This window comes from Dipodomys spectabilis, unplaced genomic scaffold (assembly GCF_019054845.1).
Source record: "Dipodomys spectabilis isolate Male_0828 unplaced genomic scaffold, ASM1905484v1 ptg000039l, whole genome shotgun sequence".
NCBI classification, from domain to species: domain Eukaryota; kingdom Metazoa; phylum Chordata; class Mammalia; order Rodentia; family Heteromyidae; genus Dipodomys; species Dipodomys spectabilis.
Window position 1 is genome coordinate 1,362,297 of NW_024870716.1, and position 19,095 is coordinate 1,381,391.

At 49.6% G+C, this 19,095-nt stretch overlaps 2 protein-coding genes across 5 annotated transcripts in view; both read left to right on the forward strand.

Annotated features, from left to right (window-relative positions):
• Window positions 1-243: 243 nt before the first annotated feature.
• Window positions 244-3,707, forward strand: Rhebl1 (RHEB like 1). Its single transcript, XM_042677718.1, has 8 exons — window positions 244-388; window positions 1,004-1,075; window positions 1,512-1,579; window positions 1,976-2,058; window positions 2,152-2,208; window positions 2,855-2,902; window positions 3,042-3,123; window positions 3,285-3,707. Exons 1-8 carry the CDS (start codon window positions 334-336, stop codon window positions 3,372-3,374), a joined length of 555 nt encoding a protein of 184 aa, XP_042533652.1. The 5' UTR covers window positions 244-333; the 3' UTR covers window positions 3,375-3,707.
• A 6,255-nt stretch (window positions 3,708-9,962) lies between these two features.
• The window catches only part of Kmt2d (lysine methyltransferase 2D), a 43,413-nt gene continuing 34,280 nt past the window's right edge, over window positions 9,963-19,095 (forward strand). For 2 of the 4 annotated variants that reach the window (XM_042677669.1, XM_042677671.1), the window contains exon 1: window positions 17,903-19,042. In XM_042677669.1, the coding sequence (XP_042533603.1) occupies window positions 17,983-19,042 (1,060 nt within the window). In that variant the 5' untranslated portion in view covers window positions 17,903-17,982. Of the gene's footprint in view, window positions 10,462-14,556; window positions 14,712-14,953; window positions 15,081-15,244; window positions 15,469-15,568; window positions 15,679-15,841; window positions 16,005-16,331; window positions 16,498-16,595; window positions 16,711-16,835; window positions 16,994-17,200; window positions 17,347-17,473; window positions 19,043-19,095 lie in introns of those variants that run through there. The other 2 variants (XM_042677667.1, XM_042677668.1) reach the window with 2 other exon arrangements.

A 19,095-nucleotide genomic window follows, 5' to 3' on the forward strand; every position in this document is an offset into this window, starting at 1 on the left:
CAGCTCCATGTGAGACCCACCCTTCCCTCCAGCCGGCGGCTCCGCCCTCATCTATTCTAATAGACCAATGAGGAGTGGAATGGGGGGCGGAGCCCGGAGCTGTAAGGCACTATATTTCCTTTCCGCAGCCGGCTTTCTTAGTTCAGTTGTGCTGTGTTGTGATCACGTGACCATCCCTGGGCTTGGCGCTTGTTTTGGTTTTTCTTCAGCTTGCCCTGGCCGCTTCGCGGTGCACGGCTTTCCTGCATCGGTTGCTGTTCCTGTCTGCAGCCTGACCTGTTCTTTGGGCTCTCACCCCGAAATTCTGCAAGTCTCCAGGGACAGGTCCCTGGCATGCCGCCGCCGGTTCGCTATAGGAAGGTGCTCGTACTCGGATACAACGCTGTAGGTGAGTCTCTCCCTGCTGTGGCTTTGCGGCTAGCAGAGGCTCAACCATGGGAATGAGACACTGGAAGGAATCGTGGCATCGCACCAGGCGCTTGTACAGCGAGGTTTGGAAGGATGAAGGAAGAAAGGCCGCAGGAAGCCGAGCGGGTTAATGTGGACTTGGCTATGGGAACATCACAGTGTTCCCCGGGGTTACTCTGGGAGCAAGCCTGGTGTTTGGATTTGTTCCCCGGGGTTACTCTGGGAGCAAGCCTGGTGTTTGGATTTGTTCCCCGGGGTTACTCTGGGAGCAAGCCTAGTGTTTGGATTTGAAGATACCGCCGAGATCTGTGTGGGATTGATAGGCATTAAGTGTTCTGCAGCAGGGCGGATTTGATCCTAGGGAATTCTAGATCTTCCCCAGGACGGGCTAAGCAACAGGAAAGCCTTACTGCGTCTTGCTGACTACAGCCAAAGTGGTACAGAGACAATGTGAAAGAGGGTGTGGGTCAGATACAGAAAGCAGTTGCTTGGGGTGTAGTCACAGACTGAGAGCTGATGTGGGGATACCCTTTGGTTCTGGGGCGCAGTCGAAAGGACTGATGGATGATTTGGATACAATTGCTTCTCCTCACAGGGAAGACATCTTTGGTACATCAGTTTGTCAATGGCGAGTTCTTGGAAGACTACGATCCTACTGTGGAGAATAGTGAGTAAACTCTCCATTACGTGTAAAGGGGTGGGACCTGGAGGTCTTGGGTAACTCATCCATCTCCAGAGTTTGAGATTTCTTTGTTGCCCAAGGGCTGATTTATTTAAAGTATAATATAATTTTAAAATATAAAATATATTTTATTAAAAATAAAATATTTATTTTAAAATTTAAATATAATTTACTTTAAGTATAATTTATTTTAAAGTAAAATACAATCTCTTCTACTAATCCTATTCTGTGAGTCTAGAGAATCAATTTTGCATGATACTCAGTCCAGGGTAGTGTACATGTAAACAGTATGAACCAGAGGATCTCTTTTTATAGCGACTTCCTTGTACCTGGTCTGTGTCACTTTCAGGATCAAGAAGGTTTGGGGTCCGTATCTCTGACACTATAAAATATCTCACAGACAAGTTTTTTTCCTTTTCAGCTTACAGCAAGATAGTGACTGTTGGCAAAGATGAGTTTCACCTACACCTGGTGGACACAGCAGGGCAGGTACCAGTTGTGGTATTCAAATGTGGCAGTTCAGCCTTATGACATGATATCCAGCACCCTCTGTGGTTCATGTGTAAAGTAGTAGTAAAAGTTTGTTTAGGTGTCAGAGTGTCACAAAGTATATAGCCCAGGCTGAGCTTGAACTCTTGATCCTCTGGCCTCAGCCTCCAGAGTGCTGGGATCATAGGCTTGTATCACTATGTCCAGTTAAAAGAAAGTCATTTTTAGGTGCTAAGGGAATGCAGAACTCATTGGAACTGCTTTGTAAATACTTGTTGAAAAGAAGCGACTGGAGCAAGAAGTGCTATAGGGAGGGTCATCTTAATGTCATCTCACTAAACCTGTTGCCATCTAAATGGTAAGGGTCTAGGTACTGATGTTTCTATTTCTTACCAGGATGAGTATAGCATTCTACCCTATTCATTCATCATTGGGGTCCATGGTTATGTGCTTGTGTATTCTATCACCTCTCTGCATAGGTAAGTGACTGTGATTGTGAGCTGGGGGCTTGGGGAGACCTTAATTAAGTAGTCCTAGAACTAAAATTATAACTCCATTTTTTGTGTTTAAAGCTTCCAGGTCATTGAGAGTCTATACCAAAAACTCTATGAAGGCCATGGGAAAATCCAGTAAGTAGTCCTAGGGGTTAAGATAGTGTGGGGACTGGGAATGTGGTGTAGTGGTAGAATGCTTGCCTAGCATGCATGAAGCCCTGAGTTCAAGTCCTCAGTACCACATACACAGAAAAGGCCAGACGTGGTGCTGTTGCAAGTGGTAGAGTGCTAGCAAAATAAGCTCAGGCCCTGAGGAGTTCAAGCCCCAGGACTGGCAAAAAAACAAAAACAAAAAACAACGAAAAACAACAAAAAAACACACACCTTAGTCAGTTCGTGGTGGCTCATGCCTGTAATCCTAGCTATTCAGGAGGCTGAGATCTGAGGATCACAGTTCAAAATCAGCTCAGGCAGGAACCTCTGTGAGACTCTTACCTGCAATAATCCACTCAGAAAACCAGAAGTGGCACTGTGGCTCAAGTGGTAGAGCGCCTACCTTGAGCTGAAGAGCTGAGGGACAGCACCCAGGTCCTGAGTTCAAGCCTCACAACCACCACCACCAACAACAAAAAAGGGAGTGGGAAAGAACAAAGGGGTTAATTATCCAAACTACACAGGAGTCTGGGATATAGATCATGCTTGGTTTAATTGGGAAGTTGTCTAACTTTGACACATAGGAGATTGGGATTCACAGAGAATAATAACTGCTGTTTCCTCTTAGGCTGCCGGTGGTGCTAGTGGGGAACAAGTTGGATCTTTCAACAGACAGGTATGTAAATTCTTTGCTGCTTAGGGGCTTTGAACCTCAATTTTCAGATTTTAGGCCTTCTAAGTAAATAGAATTTCAGATGTGAACCACCAGTGCCTGGCTCTAGCCTCCATCTTTTATATCTTAAATTTTCTTTCAGAGAAGTGAAAACAGCTGAAGGAAAGAAGTTAGCAAAGTCCTGGGGTGCAACATTTATGGAATCATCTGCTAAAGAGAATCAGGTGCTGGGCCTAATGACTAGAATGGTGGGAAGGGTAAAGCAGTGTCTTACATAGTGCTTGGTGGTGGAGATGATTGGGATGTAGCATAAGTGTGTTTATCTCAGGGCTAGAGAGTGTTAGCATTGAACTGATTCTTTTCCTTAATATCTATTTCCTTGTAGCTGACTCAAGACATCTTCACCAAAATTATCCAGGAGATAGCCCGTGTGGAGAATTCTTATGGGCAAAAGCATCGATGTCACGTCATGTGAACACTTAACTACCCTGGCACGAGCCAAGCTCCGTTAAGGCAGGCATGCAGACTCTCAAGGACCTCAAGAGTATGGTTGGCAGCCATGTCCTTGGTCCTCTGGACACCCAGTGTGGTGCCCTTATTTGCACTTTTTCCAGGTCCAGTGGCCTGGTTGTCAATGTTTACAAAGAGGAAAGGTGTCTCCTGAGCCCTGACCTCTAGCTCCCTGTTGTTCTAAATAAATTATGCTATAATCTGTAGGATAAGGAGTCCTGGGCATTATTTATCCAGAATCCACCTTCCTGTATAGGTTTTGGTGTTGGCTGGGTAAAGGAGAGCTGGAGGACTCCTGAAGTGGGAAAATATATATATGCAAATAAACTAAGAAATCGTTTGTTGACTTCTGTGTGTGTGGGGAGAGCTCAGGGCTAATATTCCCACCACCCTTTTTTTTTTTTTTTTTGCCAGTCCTGGGGCTTGAACTCAGGGCCTAGGCACTGTCCCTGAGCTTCTTTTTGCTCAAGGCTAGAGCTCTACCACTTGAGCCATAGCACCACTTCTTTTTCAGTATATGCAGTTCTAAGGAATCAAACCCAGGGCTTCATGCATGCAAGGCAAGCACTCTACCACTAAACCACATTCCCAGCCCCTAATATTACCCTTTTCAAAGAATTTTTTTTTTTCAGTCGTGGGGCTTGAACTCGGCCTGGGCATTGTCCTTCAGCTCTTCAGCTTAAGGTGAGCCCTCTAACACTTGAGCCACAGTACCACTTTCAGTTTTCTGGTGGTTAATTGGAGATAAGAGTCTCATGGACTTTCCTGCCTGGATTGGCTTTGAACCATGATCCTCAGATCTCAGCCTCCTGAGTAGCTAGGATTACAGGTGAGAGCCACTGGTGCCTGGCTTAAGGAATTCTTACTGGGGTGTTTTTGGAGTCTTTCATTCTATCTCACTCTGATTCCTTATTCCTCACTTATTAAGGATCATTACCCTAAAACTTACTATTTGTCTTTTCTATTTTACTGGGTTATTTCTATATAGTACTAAGTCCAGTTGGTTGCCCCACCTAGCCAAGTTTGTAGATTCCATTTTTAACTACGGAAACACCACCCTCTAGTGGCCAGCTGCTATATGCTGCAGTCATCTGAACATTTGCTGAAACTCAAAGAGCAGAGTTTGGGAGGAAGAAGGAAGCTTTTCACTCCTAATGTAAGAACCAAAGATTCCAGAGGCAGACTAAAAGTGCTGCAAGTGTTTTGATTCCCCAAGAAAATCGAAGAGAAAAGTAAGAATGTCGCAGATGGATATCAGTCTGCCATCTCTTACAGTCCGTTGTCCCTTTCATTACTGTGGACTCTGCCGGCCTCCCATACATACATTCTTTTCATAAGTTTAGTGGTCTTTTTCCACCTTTGGAGTCATGGTGCAGTTTTTAGATGTTAAAAGATTGCCACTGAATTACTACCTCAGTAGGAATATGGATATTTCAGCTAGAAAGGTTTTTGGATTTTGCTTTTTTTTTTTTTTAGAGTGGTATTGGGATTTAAATTCACACTTACTAGGCAGACAATATATCGTGAGCTATTTCCCTTTTCTACTTTTCTTTTTTTTCTGCCTTTCTTGATTGACTGTCCCCCCTGCCCCTTCAGTTCATCAGGCAATTGGATACTCTGTGTGTGTGTGTGTGTGTGTGTGTGTGTGTGTGTGTGTAAACATATCAGTATAGGAGTCTCACAGACTTGTTCCAAACTGTCATTGAACAGATACCTCAGATCTTAGCCTACTGACTAGCTAGGATTACAGGTATGAGCCACTGGAACCTGGCTAAATGGTGTATCTTCACAGGAAGAATGAAGACCTCCCCACTCTGCTATTTGGGGTGGAGGATGAACTACCCTATTCAAGTGTACTTGTGATTTTTTTTTTTTAAATTTTTGGTCAGTTGTGAGGCTTAACTCTGGGCCTGGGCATTGTCCCTGAGTTCTTCTAGGCTAGCATTCTGCCATTTGGGCTACGGCACCACTTCCAGTTTTCTGGTGGTTAATTGGAAATGAGTCTCACTGAGTTTCCTGCCTGAGCTGGCTTTGAACCATGATCCTCAGATCTGAGCCTCCTGAGTAGCTAGGATTACAGGCATGAGCCATGGTGTCTGGCACAAATTGTGATTTTTTTTTTAAGCTATGAGCTTGTCAGTGCTTAATCCAAGCTTATACTTTGGGTATGGAGATAATGATTTGCTATGGTTTCCCCCCTCCCTTTGTTTGCTTTTTCTTTAAAATAACATACAAACAAAAACCAAGAGGAACTTAGCCTTCTGAGTGATGGAATTACAGGTATGTGCCTGGTTCACAATACTGACTTTAATTGTCCTGCTAGCTGCTTTTGTTTCAATGATTCAGATCAAACCATACTAAAATAAAATGGATACTAGAAAAATCATACTACCAAAAACAACCTGTGGTCTAGGAGGTCCTTCAGGGCTGTCACCATCCTCTCCTGATTGTAATTCTTTTTACACATCTGACCAGTACACTCACAACATGGTCCTCCCATTGCCATTTCCACAAGGTCTTTGAAATAAATATCTGAAGTTTCTAGTTGCTTATTTTTATTTATTTGTCAGTCGAGGGGCTTGAACTTTGAGCTTGGGCGCTGTTCCTGCACTCTTCAGCTCAAGGCGAATGCTCTACTGCTGAACTACAGCACCACTTCCAGGTTTCTGGTGGTTAATTGGAGATTAGTCTCATGGACTTCATTGCCAGGGCTGGCTTTGAACCATGATCCTCAGATCTCAGCCTCTTGAGTAGCTAGGATTACAGGCGTGAGCCACCAGTGCCCGGCTTATTTACTTATTTAGTTGGTCGTGGGGCTTGAACTTGGGGCCTGGACTCTGTCCCTCAGCTCTTCAGCTCAAGGCGAGCACTGTACCCCTTGAACCACAGCTCCACTTCCAGTTTCTGGTGGTTAATTGGAGATTAGTCTCACAGACTACTGCCTGGGCTAGCTTTGAACCATGATCCTCAGATCTCAGCCTCTTGAGTAGCTAGAATTACAGGCATGAGCCATTTGTGCTCAGTTCTAGATGCTTATTAATAAGCAATATCAAGACCTGGACATAGTAATTGTTATTGCTGGTCAATAGCTTTTCCATTTAGCTTTGTTGTTATTGTTTTTTGTTGTTGTTGGTCGTAGGACCTGAACTCTGGGCCTGGGCACAGTCCTTCAGCTTTTCAGCTCAAGGCTAGCGCTCTACCACTTGAGCCACAGTGCCATTTCTGGCTTTTTCTGCTTATGTGGTGCTGAGGAATCGAACCCAGGGCCTTATGCATGCAAGACAAGCACTTTACCACTGAGCCACCTTCCCAGCCCCTCCATTTAGCTTTGTAATCATAGGTGTTCACTTAACCTTTCTGAGCCTTAGTTTCTTCCTATGACATGTGGTTGAATGTGTTTCAGAACCAGGCATTAGGGGCTCATGCCAATAATCTTAGCTACTCAGGAGGCCGAGATATGAGGATCACAGTTCAGAGCTATGTTGAGCATACAAGTCTTTGATACTCCATCTTCAAAACAGCCAGCAAAATGCTGGGTTGGTAGCATGGCTTTAATGGTAGAATGTTAGCCATGATTGAAAAACAAGCAAGAGCATGAGACCCTAAGCAGAAAAAGAAAAAAGAAAGAAAGAAAGAAGTCTACTAAGAGCTTGAGGCTCTGAATTTAAGGTCCAGTACTGATGCTTCTGTGTATATACACATACACAGCCTCAGAGGAATGAAATAATATACAGAATGCTTAACATAATTCACCATACATAATAACCCTTTAGAAATGGTGGCTATCAGTGTTATTGGAAGGCTTTCTGGTGAGGGCTTGCCTCTTCTGGCCTTTGGGTACTAACCATAGTGAGGTACAATCCTTTTTTTTTTTTTTTTTGTCAGTCATGGTGCCTGAACTCTGGGCCTGGGCACTATCTTTCAGCTCTTCAGCTAAAGGCTAGCGCTCTACCACATGAGCTACAGCAGCACTTCTGGCTTTTTCTGCTTATGTGGTGCTAAGGAATCGAACCCAGGGCCTCATGCATGGAAGGCAAACACTCTACCACTGAGCCACCTTCCCAGTCCCAATACCATCCATTTTTTAACTTTAATCTTTTCCTTTTCTTTTTGTGGTAGCCCTGGAGCTTGAACTCAGGGTCTGGGTGTTGCCCCTGAGCTTTTTTTGCTCAAGGTTAGCACTCTACCAGTTAAGCCATAGCTCTACTTTTAGCTTTTTTGTTGCTTAATTGGACATCAGTCTCATGGCCTTTCTTGCCTGGGCAGGTTTTGAATTGTGATCCTCAGAGCTCAGCCTTCTGAGTAGCTAGGATTACTGGGTGAACTGTGGGTCACTGCTGAGTTTTTGCTGAAATGAGCTTAAATGGTCAGAGAACATGATGTCAGTGTGTGGATAGCAGAAATTATGCCTCATCCTGATTCTGTCATGACCACGCCACATCTCCTGCACTGCCAATATGGAAACCACAAGTTGCAGTTGGCTATATAAATTAAAATTAAAAGTTGCTCAGCTGCACTACCTACATTTCAAAGTATTCAATAGCTACATATGAGTTATGACTATTCTATTAGGTAACATGGACACAATACATATTGATCATTAGAGAGTGCTATCAAATGGTGGTATAAGCCCTTCTCCACAAAACTAGCCCCAGGTCTAATATGCACACTTCTTTCCCCTTTTTCATATATCTTTATCTGGCCTATGTCTATCTATCGGAACCTATCCATACTTATAGGTCCTTATTTATAGATTTATCTATAACAGGTAGATAAATAGGTCAGGTAAAAACAGCCTTTGATTTGAATCATGGCTCAACTTGTCAACAGATGTGACTCCTTGAGCAATTTTTATCTATTTTAGCCTCAATCTTTTCAATTTGTGATATGGAGCTAATTCCTTGCAATTGGTATTCTTGTGGGAGGTAACTAAGAGGATATAAAGTATCTAGCACATAGTTTGTCTCCTGCTGCCCACCCAGTGTGTACAATTCATTCAGAAAAGGTAGTGTAATCACTTCCTTGCATCCATATTGAGGGTGTGTGTGTGGGGTGGAGGATTGAGGGTGTGTGGGGGGGTGGGTGGAGAATTGCCTGTCCAGATGTGTGTGCTTTGGGGTTTTGTCCAGACTAACAACAGTTTCCTGGCCAGGCAGTGAGGCTACCTTAGTTTACTTGAGAAGAGAAAAAAGAAAGAAAAAAAAAAAAAAAAGAAAAATGAGATTAGGAAAGACTAGTGATGGGGTACGGTGCAAAGGAAGGGAATCTTTATAATTGATGTTTGATGGGGAGATGGTCTGTGTGGTGATTGTGACATCAATACCCCCGCTGCACAAGGTGGCCTGGAAAGCAGGAGAGGAGGTACTTGTTCAGTTTTCTCCGGGCCCCCAAACGTGGCAAGAACCCACCCTTTACAGCGCTAGGCGCCGTGCCTCACTTTCTCCATTTGTGGACTCCAGTTCCCAGGATGCAGAGCAGTGGCCAATCTCCAGGCTCTTCTTCCATTCCTCCCCCCCCCTCTTACCCCCCCAGGAAAGATTGTCCCTGGCCTAGGCAAGGGGATAGCTAGAGTTTCTAGGGCCGATGATGAAAGCGGACGGAATTGGAAGTGGTTAGAACCCTAGTTTTACCGCTCCGGAGATAGAGGAGGTAGTTGCAGGGCAGGGGGCGAAAAGGAGGGGGGCTTCTTTCCCACGTGTCTGCTCAGTGGCCGGCCCGGCGCAGTCGGGGTTAACCCGTGGCGGAGGGATCCCGTTTGCGTGTGCGTAGAACTGCAGAGTCACAGCCTTTCCTCCGAGAGGCCCGTATCCCTCCGCCGCCCCGCTCCAACACAAAATAGGGCCGCGTCTTCTCCTTTCTCCCCCCGCCCCTGCTCGAGTGGGGTTCCCCGAGCCAAAGAGTCCCCCCACCGCCACACCTGGATCTCGCGCCGGAGCTTCACGAGTCTCCACGACCGCTTCCCAGATCTCGGGCCAGGAAATAGCCCCTTCGCAGGAACCACCCTACCGGCCGAGCAGGAGGCGGAGGGGTGGGGGGGGGGGAGGCGGAGCGGCGCCGCGCTGCACTACTTTCCTCTCCGGTTGCAAATGGCTGCCTCGTTCCCCACTTTCCGCTCAGTTTCCTGACCCCCCGGCGCCGGGAGCCGGGGTTGGGCCAATGCACCTCTAGGCCCCCCGCGATCACAGCCTGCTGGGGGTCAAGGGGGTGCCTCGGACCGGAGCCGGCCAGGCCGGGGGCGGGGCAGCTCCCCAGGCCAAGAGGGGAAGGGAGGCGAGCGCAGGGCCTGGAGCGGCCGGAGGGGAGCGGGCAGAGGGCTCGCACCGCCCGCCCCTTCCTCTTCCTCGCCCACCTACCCTCCTCCCTTCCCCAGGGGGGAAGCCGAAGGTGGGGGGCTCGTAGCCACCGAGGGAGAAGCGCTCGGGGGTCGAGGAGCCCGGCGCTGGGTGTGTGTCAGGTTCAACCCCGCGGCCCCGCCGGCTCCGCGTCGCCGTAGCTCGCGCGGCCCCGGGGCGCCGGCCGGCCGGGCAGGGAGAGGGGGCTCGACGCCGCGGTGAGGGTCTCTCGTTCCATCCGGGCTCGGCACGGGGCGGCGCGGCATTCCTTCCGGGCTGCTTGGGGAGGCGCCTCGACGTTCCATCTGGAGAGCCTCGACGTTCTGCCCGAGCCCGGCGCGGGCGGCCGGGGCGCTGGCCGGGCCCTGGGACTGAGAGGCCGCCCGACGACGCGGATGCGGAGCCTGCTCGCCCAAGATCAAAGCCACCGGTGCTCTCTTTGTGTCCGCTCGGGATTCGCCACCCTGGGGCTGTCCATGGAAACCTAAACTGCTGGAACCCAAGGCAGAGAACCCCTCTTTTGGCTTCTTGCTTTTTTTTTTTTTCTTTTTGCGTGGGGGGGGGAGGGTGGCCACTCCGACCTGGATTTACCGTTCTTGGCACCCCTAAGCCCCCCCGTGCGGGGGGCGGCTGTGATCGCTCTGGCGGTTGGAGGTCGGGGAGCGGCCCGGGCTCTGGCCATGTTCTCGGATGAAGATTTCTGGATCGTCCTGTGAAGAGGTGAGTGAAGTCCGCTCGGCCAGGGCCCAGAAAGGGTTGGACTGGGGGCACAGCCAGATGGACTATCTTGGCTGGTGGTGGCTTTTAGATTGGAGAAGGGGATATCAGAGCTGGGGAGGCTTCCTTTGGCAGAGTCTGTCAAGGGAACTTGAGCCAGTCGCTAGACAGAAGCGAGGCCTGGTGTCTTGGGGTGTGCCTCTTTAAAAGCTGGGGGTTCAAGGAACCACAGGAGTTTGGGAACCTATCCAGATAGCCTTGCTGCCTGTTTATTTTTGTATTGGGGGGAGTTCGACTAAACAAGGACCCAGGCCCTGATGCCAGCACCAATCCCAGGCTGCTTGCTGCTTCTCCCCACAGGGTTCCCTGGGACAGAACAACTTGGGAGATTGGGGGGAGGGGGGGGCAGGGTGTCACTGCCAGGTTGGACTTACTGCCAGGTTGGACTTTAAGGTTGTTCCTACCCAGCCGGGCACCCACAGCAGTGGATGGGAAACTCAAGAAGCTCTAGGTCCTTCACCAGGCCTTCTTTCCCTGGCAAAGAGGAGGGTGGGTGGAAACTGACTAGTGTGATGAAGGGGGTGGTTGGGGCAAGAAGTAGGCGGGACTGGGGGCAGTTCTGGCCCTGCCGGTCAACTTTAAACTAGCCCTGCCTGGCAAAGTGACCCCAGTGAGGCCTAGTGCTGTCTTAGCCTGCTTTGCCTCCCCTCCTCTCGGGATGGACATAATCTCCAGGGATTATAGAGGAGGCCGTTGAGATTTGTTCCCTGCGAATGTGGGCTGAAAAAATTAAAAAAAAAAAAAAGGCTTTTGTCTCCTGCTTTCTCTGGGCCTGGTGTGGAGAGCTAGCTTCTCTTGAGTCTCTGTCCAGTCCTGCAGGCCCCTCCCCAACTTCTACCCTTTTCAAGCTAAGGGAGTTTTAACTGTCCCCTTGATGCTGTACCAAACCTGCAGCATAGGGTGGCCTGTATTGCTTCCTAGGAATGACTTGACTTGAGCTCTTTCTGCTGGAAGCCAGTGTTTCCAGCCCTGCCTGGATGTGCTGGAGAGGAGTGTATATACACATGAAAGAAGGGTGCAGCATAAGTCTCATGTCTCAGTCTCTGGGCTCTGGGCTGGGACAGCCCCTCTCACACCTGTCATGCTGCCCAGCAGGGATTTGGCTAGTGCATTTTGCTCTCCTTCTCTACGCCCTCCAAAAAACATTTGCTAGATCTTCTTGAGTTTAGATTTTGAAAAAGAGAAAGTGAGGATTTTGCCCTTGAAAGATTGCTGGGGAGGTTAGTGGTGGCCAGGGGTGGTGGAATCAGGTGAGCTGTCAACTATGCTCTCTGTTCCTACCTTCTAGGGAGAGTCCTTCCTGTTCTCAAATAACTTTCTTAGGTGGGATTGTACTTTGTTAGCTATGGCTGCCCCTAGGATGACCCAGGGACGGTATGGAGGGTCTGCAGGGCCAGTGTTGCCATTTAGATCCTTCCTAGAAGACTGACCCAAAATGAGGGTGGATAGAGTTGTGGTTTGATTCTCAGGCTGGGAACCAGGAAGTCCTGAGTCCTGCTGAAGAGCTGTTCACTCAAAGGCTTGTTCTATCCTTTAACCTCTCCAACCCTCCATTTCCCTCTTGGTTCGGAAAATGGAGTGAAAGCTGTTGGTTTAGAGTGAAGCATGGGAGGAGAATGGGTTGATACAAACCCTTGCTGTTTTCTATTTGGGGCCTTTTATGCTTAAGAGGAGTCAGCACAGTTTTACACCCTAGATCAGAGGAAGCCTGGCTAGGCACTAGTGTAGTTTAGATCCAAGGAAAACCTCTTGGTGAATTTGTGTTTGTATTTATTTGTGAATTTGTATTTGCTAACTAAATAACAGAGCAGGGAGAGCCTGTCCCTTTATTTGTTTAGATGTGTTCAAGGGCTTGATTGCTGGGGGACTCAGTATTGGGGTGCAGATGCTACACTGCAGAGATTGTTAAGTAGTAGAAGCTGAGTTTTAGACTTCTTGGATGTACCTTTAGATTCTTTTGGGGACAGTTTGGAGGACACTTTTCTAGATTCTTTTTGGGACATCTTGGAGGACATTCTGCTCCTTGCTTCTTAATCTCTCATCTTCATGGCCCAAGACTGGGTCTCTGACTTTGGACAGTGTTGATATGATGTTCCCCAAGGCTGGATGAAGATGGTTTCTGTACCTCCTTTAAGCATTGCCAGCTTTTACCAGCCCGAGAGGGCTGCGCTCGGGGGAGGGCAGAGGAATTTGTTCCTCTGGCCTTGTGGGAAGCAGTCGTCCTCCTACCCACTGTATTATCTATCACTGTTGCTTTTTATTTGTTGCTGTTTGTGACTCTTTTGGTCTTAGCTTTGAGAACAGAATTAGAGAAGAATCTTTGGGCTGGGGAGCATGTGGTCATAAGGTATAGTGAGGTGTAAACATTTAGAAAACTTTTAGAAGGTCCTCTTGGACCTTCTGGGTGTGGCCAGGCCTTGACTGAATAGGAAGAGAGGTCTGGCTGGTACCCTGTCCTACAACTCCTACATCCCTGGAAATCTTAGAGAAGCTTTTCTGTGAGCTGGCCAGATAACCCATGGTGCTTTCCTTTCAGGTGTGATTGTGTGGCAGGTTTGGGAAAGGTATGTCTGGGACTGGAGATGACCAAGTGTCAGGTGCTGCTGTATGTTCCATGTGTAGAAGATTCTGAGTGTTCAGGGAAAAGTAAAATAGTTTCTTTTCCTGTGACATGGGCTCCTCAGGAGGGGCGTTGGCAATATCTGAAAATGAAGTGTGAGCTTAGAGAAGAAAGACTGGTATTGGAGTTGGACATTGATCACTACAGGTTTCTCTTGTCATTCAAACCCAGGTTATTATTGACTGGGGTATTATCCTTCCAGTTTGAGAGAGCAGGGTTGTCCTTACCCAGGTTGGTGTGGTTACTGGCTAAACAAGAGGAGCAGAAAAGATGGGATTACTCAAACTTGCACTATTTACATTTCTTTTTTAGTGACTCCCTACCCACAAATCAACTTGTAGAAACATTATACTTTATTTTTCTGACTAGGAGAAGGGTCTACTATCCTTCTCATTAACAGCTTCTGGCACCAGTCCCTTTCTCCTTTCAGGATCCCTTTCCGATTCCTCATCTCTGTGATTCTTATTTGCTCCTCTTCTCTGTTTTTGTACTATGCTTAGTTCCTTCTGAGGTTAAGGAAAATATGCCCAAAGTTGTGGTTCTCAACTTATTTACATATAACTTTAGTGTGTTTCATTTGGCTGTGGTATAAGCTAGCATATCTTAGAAGGGGACCGTTACTTCTCCCCAACCCCCGCCCTAACCCCCCAGTTTATGTAGAAACCCTGCTTGGCGGAAGAGGAAGGAAGCTACTCTGCTCTGCTATGTCCTGCCTCATTTAGATCTCCTCCAAGTGGCAATGTGCTTCCTGAGACTACAACTCCCAGCATGCATAGCCTTAGGTCTGGCTACACATGCTCAGTAACTCTTAAGGCCCACTTCTGTTAACTACTAGGGACATCTGAGGAGGAAGGGCAGTTGGCGTTGCTAAGGGCAACAACTTAAGGCCTTCATTCTAGGTGAGACTCAGGCCTCAGTTATGGCAGGGAGCAAGCGTGGACAGTTAGGGCAGGAGCTATATTTGGGTGGAAAAATTTTTTTTTTTCCTGTTGTGATTAGGATATCCTTGGTTGAACCAGTGGAGGTGGGGTAGATCTATCCAGAGCTAAGGTTTCATTCCAATAGTGTATTCTGTCTCTTGAAAGACCCTAGGACTCTGCTGATGGGAGAGAGATTTTTGGCTTGCCTCAGACTTCCTGGGTTGGCACTGTAGGATAGTAGCTACCTAAGACCTGAGGTCAGAGGCCAAGGGATAGGACCCACCAACAGCCAGGAGCTCAGAGATGAGGCAAAAAGTGGCACTAGATATGCTTCTAGTTGAATGCTGTTTTTCTGTGAACTTTTATGGAGGAGTCTGGAAATGGGAAAGTGTAGTAGACCCCCTGAGAGTCCAGAGTAGAAGAGGGTATGTGTTTATCTGGGGAAGAACTAGGCAGTGGTATAAGAGTTGGGGAGACTAACTCTTCTTGTTGTTACAGTTTGTAGGTAAGACTTAGCTCTGATGTCTGAAGGGTGCTGGTCATACAGCTATGTCTTGACATGAACAGGTCTCCCCGAGAGGGCCCTGCCCAGTCGGAGAGAGGGATGGACAGTCAGAAGCCGCCTGGTGAAGATAAAGATTCAGAACCGGCAGGTGAGTTGCTCAAATTCTGGGTTTGCTGACAACTTTTGGCTTTTCATAGGTGTCCTTTTATTTATTTCTGATCTTGGCATAAGGATGAGCTAAGTCTCTGTACTAGGCTATTGGGGGACATTGTTCTTTGAGAGAACAGTTGAAATGCCATCTCTATGATCAGCAGAGGGTTTTGGATAATCTCAAATCTGGTGAGTGGACTTAGTATCAAGTGAGGCTAATGTGCTGCTCTATTTATTCAGCCGATGGACCTGCAGCCTCCGGGGAGCCAGGTGCCACTGAGCCAGACCTTCCCGGCCCACGTGTGGGGGAGGTCTCTATTCCCAGTTCTGGGAGTCCCAGGCTTCAGGAACCTCCCCAGGACTGCAGGTAACTTATTTGGGAGGAATTGGTCATAAACGGTCGCACAAGAATTTTGAGACTTTAGTGCTTCAAGAGGAGGATTTAGGAAGTGAGTGTTTGGAAAACATAGGCATGCCAAATCATGGGGTTGTCAGGGGCTTGGCATGATACTGATGATTGTGTATCCACAGTGGGGGTCCAGTGCGGCGGTGTGCTCTCTGTAACTGCGGGGAGCCCAGTCTGCATGGGCAGCGCGAGCTACGGCGCTTTCAGTTGCCATTTGACTGGCCCCGGGCTCCAGTGGTGTCCTCGGAGGGGAACCCAGGTCCCAGTGAGGCAGTGCTGCCCAATGATGACCTGTCAAAGATTGGTTTCCCTGAGGGCCTTACACCTTCCCACTTAGGAGAACCTGGAGGTAAGTGAGGGCAAGTGGGACAGAAAATGAGATAGAGACTGAGCTAGCACCCCCATTTTATTGTTAACTCTCTCCTCTCTACTTCTTCCCACCTATAAAGGATCCTGCTGGGCACACCATTGGTGTGCTGCGTGGTCAGCAGGTGTATGGGGGCACGAGGGTCCAGAACTATGTGGTGTGGACAAGGCCATCTTCTCAGGGATTTCACAGGTAGGGCTAAGGCAAAAGGCGTTGCATAGGTGAAGGCAGGGCGGGAGGACCTCTGAGTTAGAGTAGAAGGAGAAGGACAATGGTTATGCGGGGCTGGGCGAGTACCTATACTGTTTCTCTTGGGAAAGCTGGCTGATACTAAGGCTTTGTCTCATCCTGGCAGCATTGCTCTCACTGCACCAGGCTTGGTGCCTCCATTCCTTGCCGCTCACCTGGATGTCCACGGCTTTACCACTTCCCCTGTGCAACTGCCAGTGGTTCCTTCTTATCCATGAAAGCACTGCAGCTGCTATGCCCGGAGCACAGTGAGGGTGCTGCACATCTGGGTGAGAAGTCCTATCCTTTGGACATAGAGCAAATGCGGGGCTAAGTGTGCCTTAGATTTTGGACTGTGCAGGGAATTCCTCGAAGTCTTTAATGTGCTCCACTAAAATAGGTGTGAACTTTTTGAGTACAGGGGCTTTGCCTAACAGATTTACTGTGATGTTTGTGGTGTCTAGAATGGTACCTGGCATACATTGGACAAGCACTTAAAAACTATTTGCTCCTTATTCTTGAGCCTGGAATACCTGTTACCTATATAGCACTGTGCTGAGTTGTGCAAAGACTGTGCTGATCACAAAGCTGACCTGTGCTGTTTGTCACTACTGCAGAAGAGGCGCGCTGCGCAGTGTGTGAAGGACCAGGGGAGTTGTGTGACCTGTTCTTCTGTACCAGCTGTGGGCATCACTATCATGGGGCCTGCCTGGACACTGCTCTGACAGCCCAAAAGCGTGCTGGTTGGCAGTGTCCTGAATGCAAAGTGTGCCAAGCCTGCAGGTAAGAATAGGAAGGCCTGAAGGAAGCCTTAGGCTGAACATGTTAGGGTTGAAAATGATGGCAGGAAGGCTCCTGTAATGTGCCATGTGCTCCTGCAGGAAACCTGGGAATGACTCTAAGATGTTGGTCTGTGAGACATGTGACAAAGGGTACCATACCTTCTGCTTAAAACCACCCATGGAGCAACTGCCTTCTCACTCTTGGAAGTGTAAGGTGAGTGTCTGCTAATTCTGCCTGCAATAGCATCCCCAGTGTCCTTGTGATGGCTAGTCCTATACTCTTCTCCAATCTCGACTGTCAGTTTGACTAGAGACTGTTTTGCTTGCTTTCTCCCTTAGACATGCCGGGTATGTCGGGCCTGTGGGGCAGGCTCAGGAGAGTTGAACCCCAACTCTGAATGGTTTGAGAACTACTCACTCTGTCACCGCTGCCACAAAGCCCAGGGAGGTCAGGCTGTCAGTTCTGTTGCTGAGCAGCATCCGCCTATCTGTAGCAAGTAAGTGGTGTGAACTGCTTGACGTTGGGAATGAGGGATCAGAAGGACTGAGATCGGCAGGGGCCATGTTAAAGCAAGTGGACTTTTCAGAGGAAAGCCCTAAGGTGGGCAGTGCAAATCATAATATTCACGCCTCGCCCCAGTGTGCTCTCTAAGAGTTCTTAGCTGGCGAGAGCCACAGTGCCTGCTCCCCTGTACCCTCTGCAGATTTTCGCCCCCAGAGCCTGGTGATATCCCCACTGATGAGCCCGATGCTCTGTACGTTGCATGCCAAGGGCAGCCAAAGGGTGGGCACGTGACCTCTATGCAACCCAAGGAACCGGGGCCCCTGCAATGTGAAGCCAAACCACTAGGTGAGTAGGGTTTGAGGGTCCCTGAAATTAATCTTCTGTGGCAAGAGACAGTTTTTGTTTTGCCTTAGACTCTATTCTTGTAGAGTAGATCTGAGCTAGGTAGGACTATTGTGTGTTGTATCTGCAGGGAGAACAGGGGTCCAGCATGAGCCCCAGTTGGAGGCCCCCCTAAATGAGGAGATGCCACTGCTGCCGCCACCTGAGGAGTCGCCCTTGTCCCCACCACCTGAGGAGTCACCCACGTCCCCGCCGCCTGAGGCCTCCCGCCTGTCCCCGCCGCCTGAGGCCTCCCGCCTGTCCCCGCCGCCTGAGGAGTCACCCGCGTCCCCGCCGCCTGAGGCCTCCCGCCTGTCCCCGCCGCCTGAGGAGTCACCCCTTTCTCCACCACCTGAGGAGTCTCCTCTGTCTCCCCCACCTGAATCCTCACATTTTTCTCCACTGGAGGAGTCGCCCTTCTCTCCACCAGAAGCGTCACCCCCATCTCCGGCACTTGAGACACCCCTGTCTCCACCACCTGACCCTTTGCCCCTGTCTCCGCCATTTGAGGAGTCTCCTTTGTCGCCACCGCCTGAGGCATTACCTACTTCCCCACCACCTGAAGCCTCTCGCCTGTCACCGCCACCTGAGGAGTCGCCCATGTCCCCTCCGCCTGAGGAGTCGCCCATGTCTCCACCACCTGAAGCATCTCGTCTGTTTCCGCCATTTGAAGAGTCTCCTTTGTCCCCTCCACCGGAGGAGTCTCCCTTGTCCCCACCTCCTGAGGCATCACGCCTGTCCCCACCCCCTGAGGACTCACCCATGTCCCCACCACCTGAAGACTCACCCATGTCTCCCCCACCTGAGGTGTCATGCCTATTACCCCTGCCTGAGGTGTCGCGCCTGTCCCCACCGTCTGAGGAGTCTCCTTTGTCCCCACCGCCTGAGGAGTCTCCCACATCGCCCCCACCCGAGGCTTCACGCCTATCCCCACCACCGGAGGACTCCCCTAGATCCCCACTACCTGAAGACTCACCTGCTTCACCACCACCGGAGGACTTGCTCATGTCCCTGCCGCTGGAGGAGCCACCTCTGTTGCCACTGCCCGAGGAGCTGAGACTGTGCCCCCATCCCGAAGAGCCACATCTGTCACCCCAGCCTGCGGAGCCCCAACTCTGTCCCCAGCCCGAGGAGCCGCACCTGTCGCCTCAGCCTGAGGAACTGAGACTGTGCCCCCAGCCCGAGGAGCCGCACCCATCCCCACAGCCTGAGGAGCCATGCCTGTCTCCTGCGCTTGAAGAGCCGTGTCTGTCCTCCCAGCCAGAGGAGCTGCCCTTGTCCCCTATGCCTGAGGAACCATGCTTGTCCCCCCGGCCTGAGGACCCGCACCTGTCCCCTCAGCCTGAGGAATTGCACCCGTCTTCCCAGCCTGAGGAACCTCAGCTGTCCCCCATACCTAAGGAGCCCCACCTGTCCCCCCAGCCTGAAGAAACACACCTGTCCTCCCCTCAGCCTGAAGAGCCTCCTGAGGAGCCAGGCCAGTGCTCTGCACCTGAGGAATTGCCCTTGTTCTCCCAATCCAGGGAGCCACCCTTATCCCCCTTGCTTGGAGAGCCGGCCCTGTCTGAGCCTGGGGAACCCCCCCTCTACCCTCTACCTGAAGAGCTGCCCTTGTCCCCATCAGGGGAGCCATCCTTGTCACCTCAGCTGATGCCACCAGGTGAGGGGATGTTAGTGCCCCCTTATTCTGGGACAATCTTAAATCTTTATGGC

Excerpts from the sequence above, each read along its gene's own strand:
- Rhebl1 (XM_042677718.1), top strand. The coding sequence starts at position 334 with ATGCCGCCGCCGGTTCGCTATAGGAAGGTGCTCGTACTCGGATACAAC. Across the intron at positions 1,076-1,511 it reads CGATCCTACTGTGGAGAATA|CTTACAGCAAGATAGTGACT; the intron begins GTGAGTAAACTC and ends TTTCCTTTTCAG. Across the intron at positions 2,059-2,151 it reads TCTATCACCTCTCTGCATAG|CTTCCAGGTCATTGAGAGTC; the intron begins GTAAGTGACTGT and ends TTGTGTTTAAAG.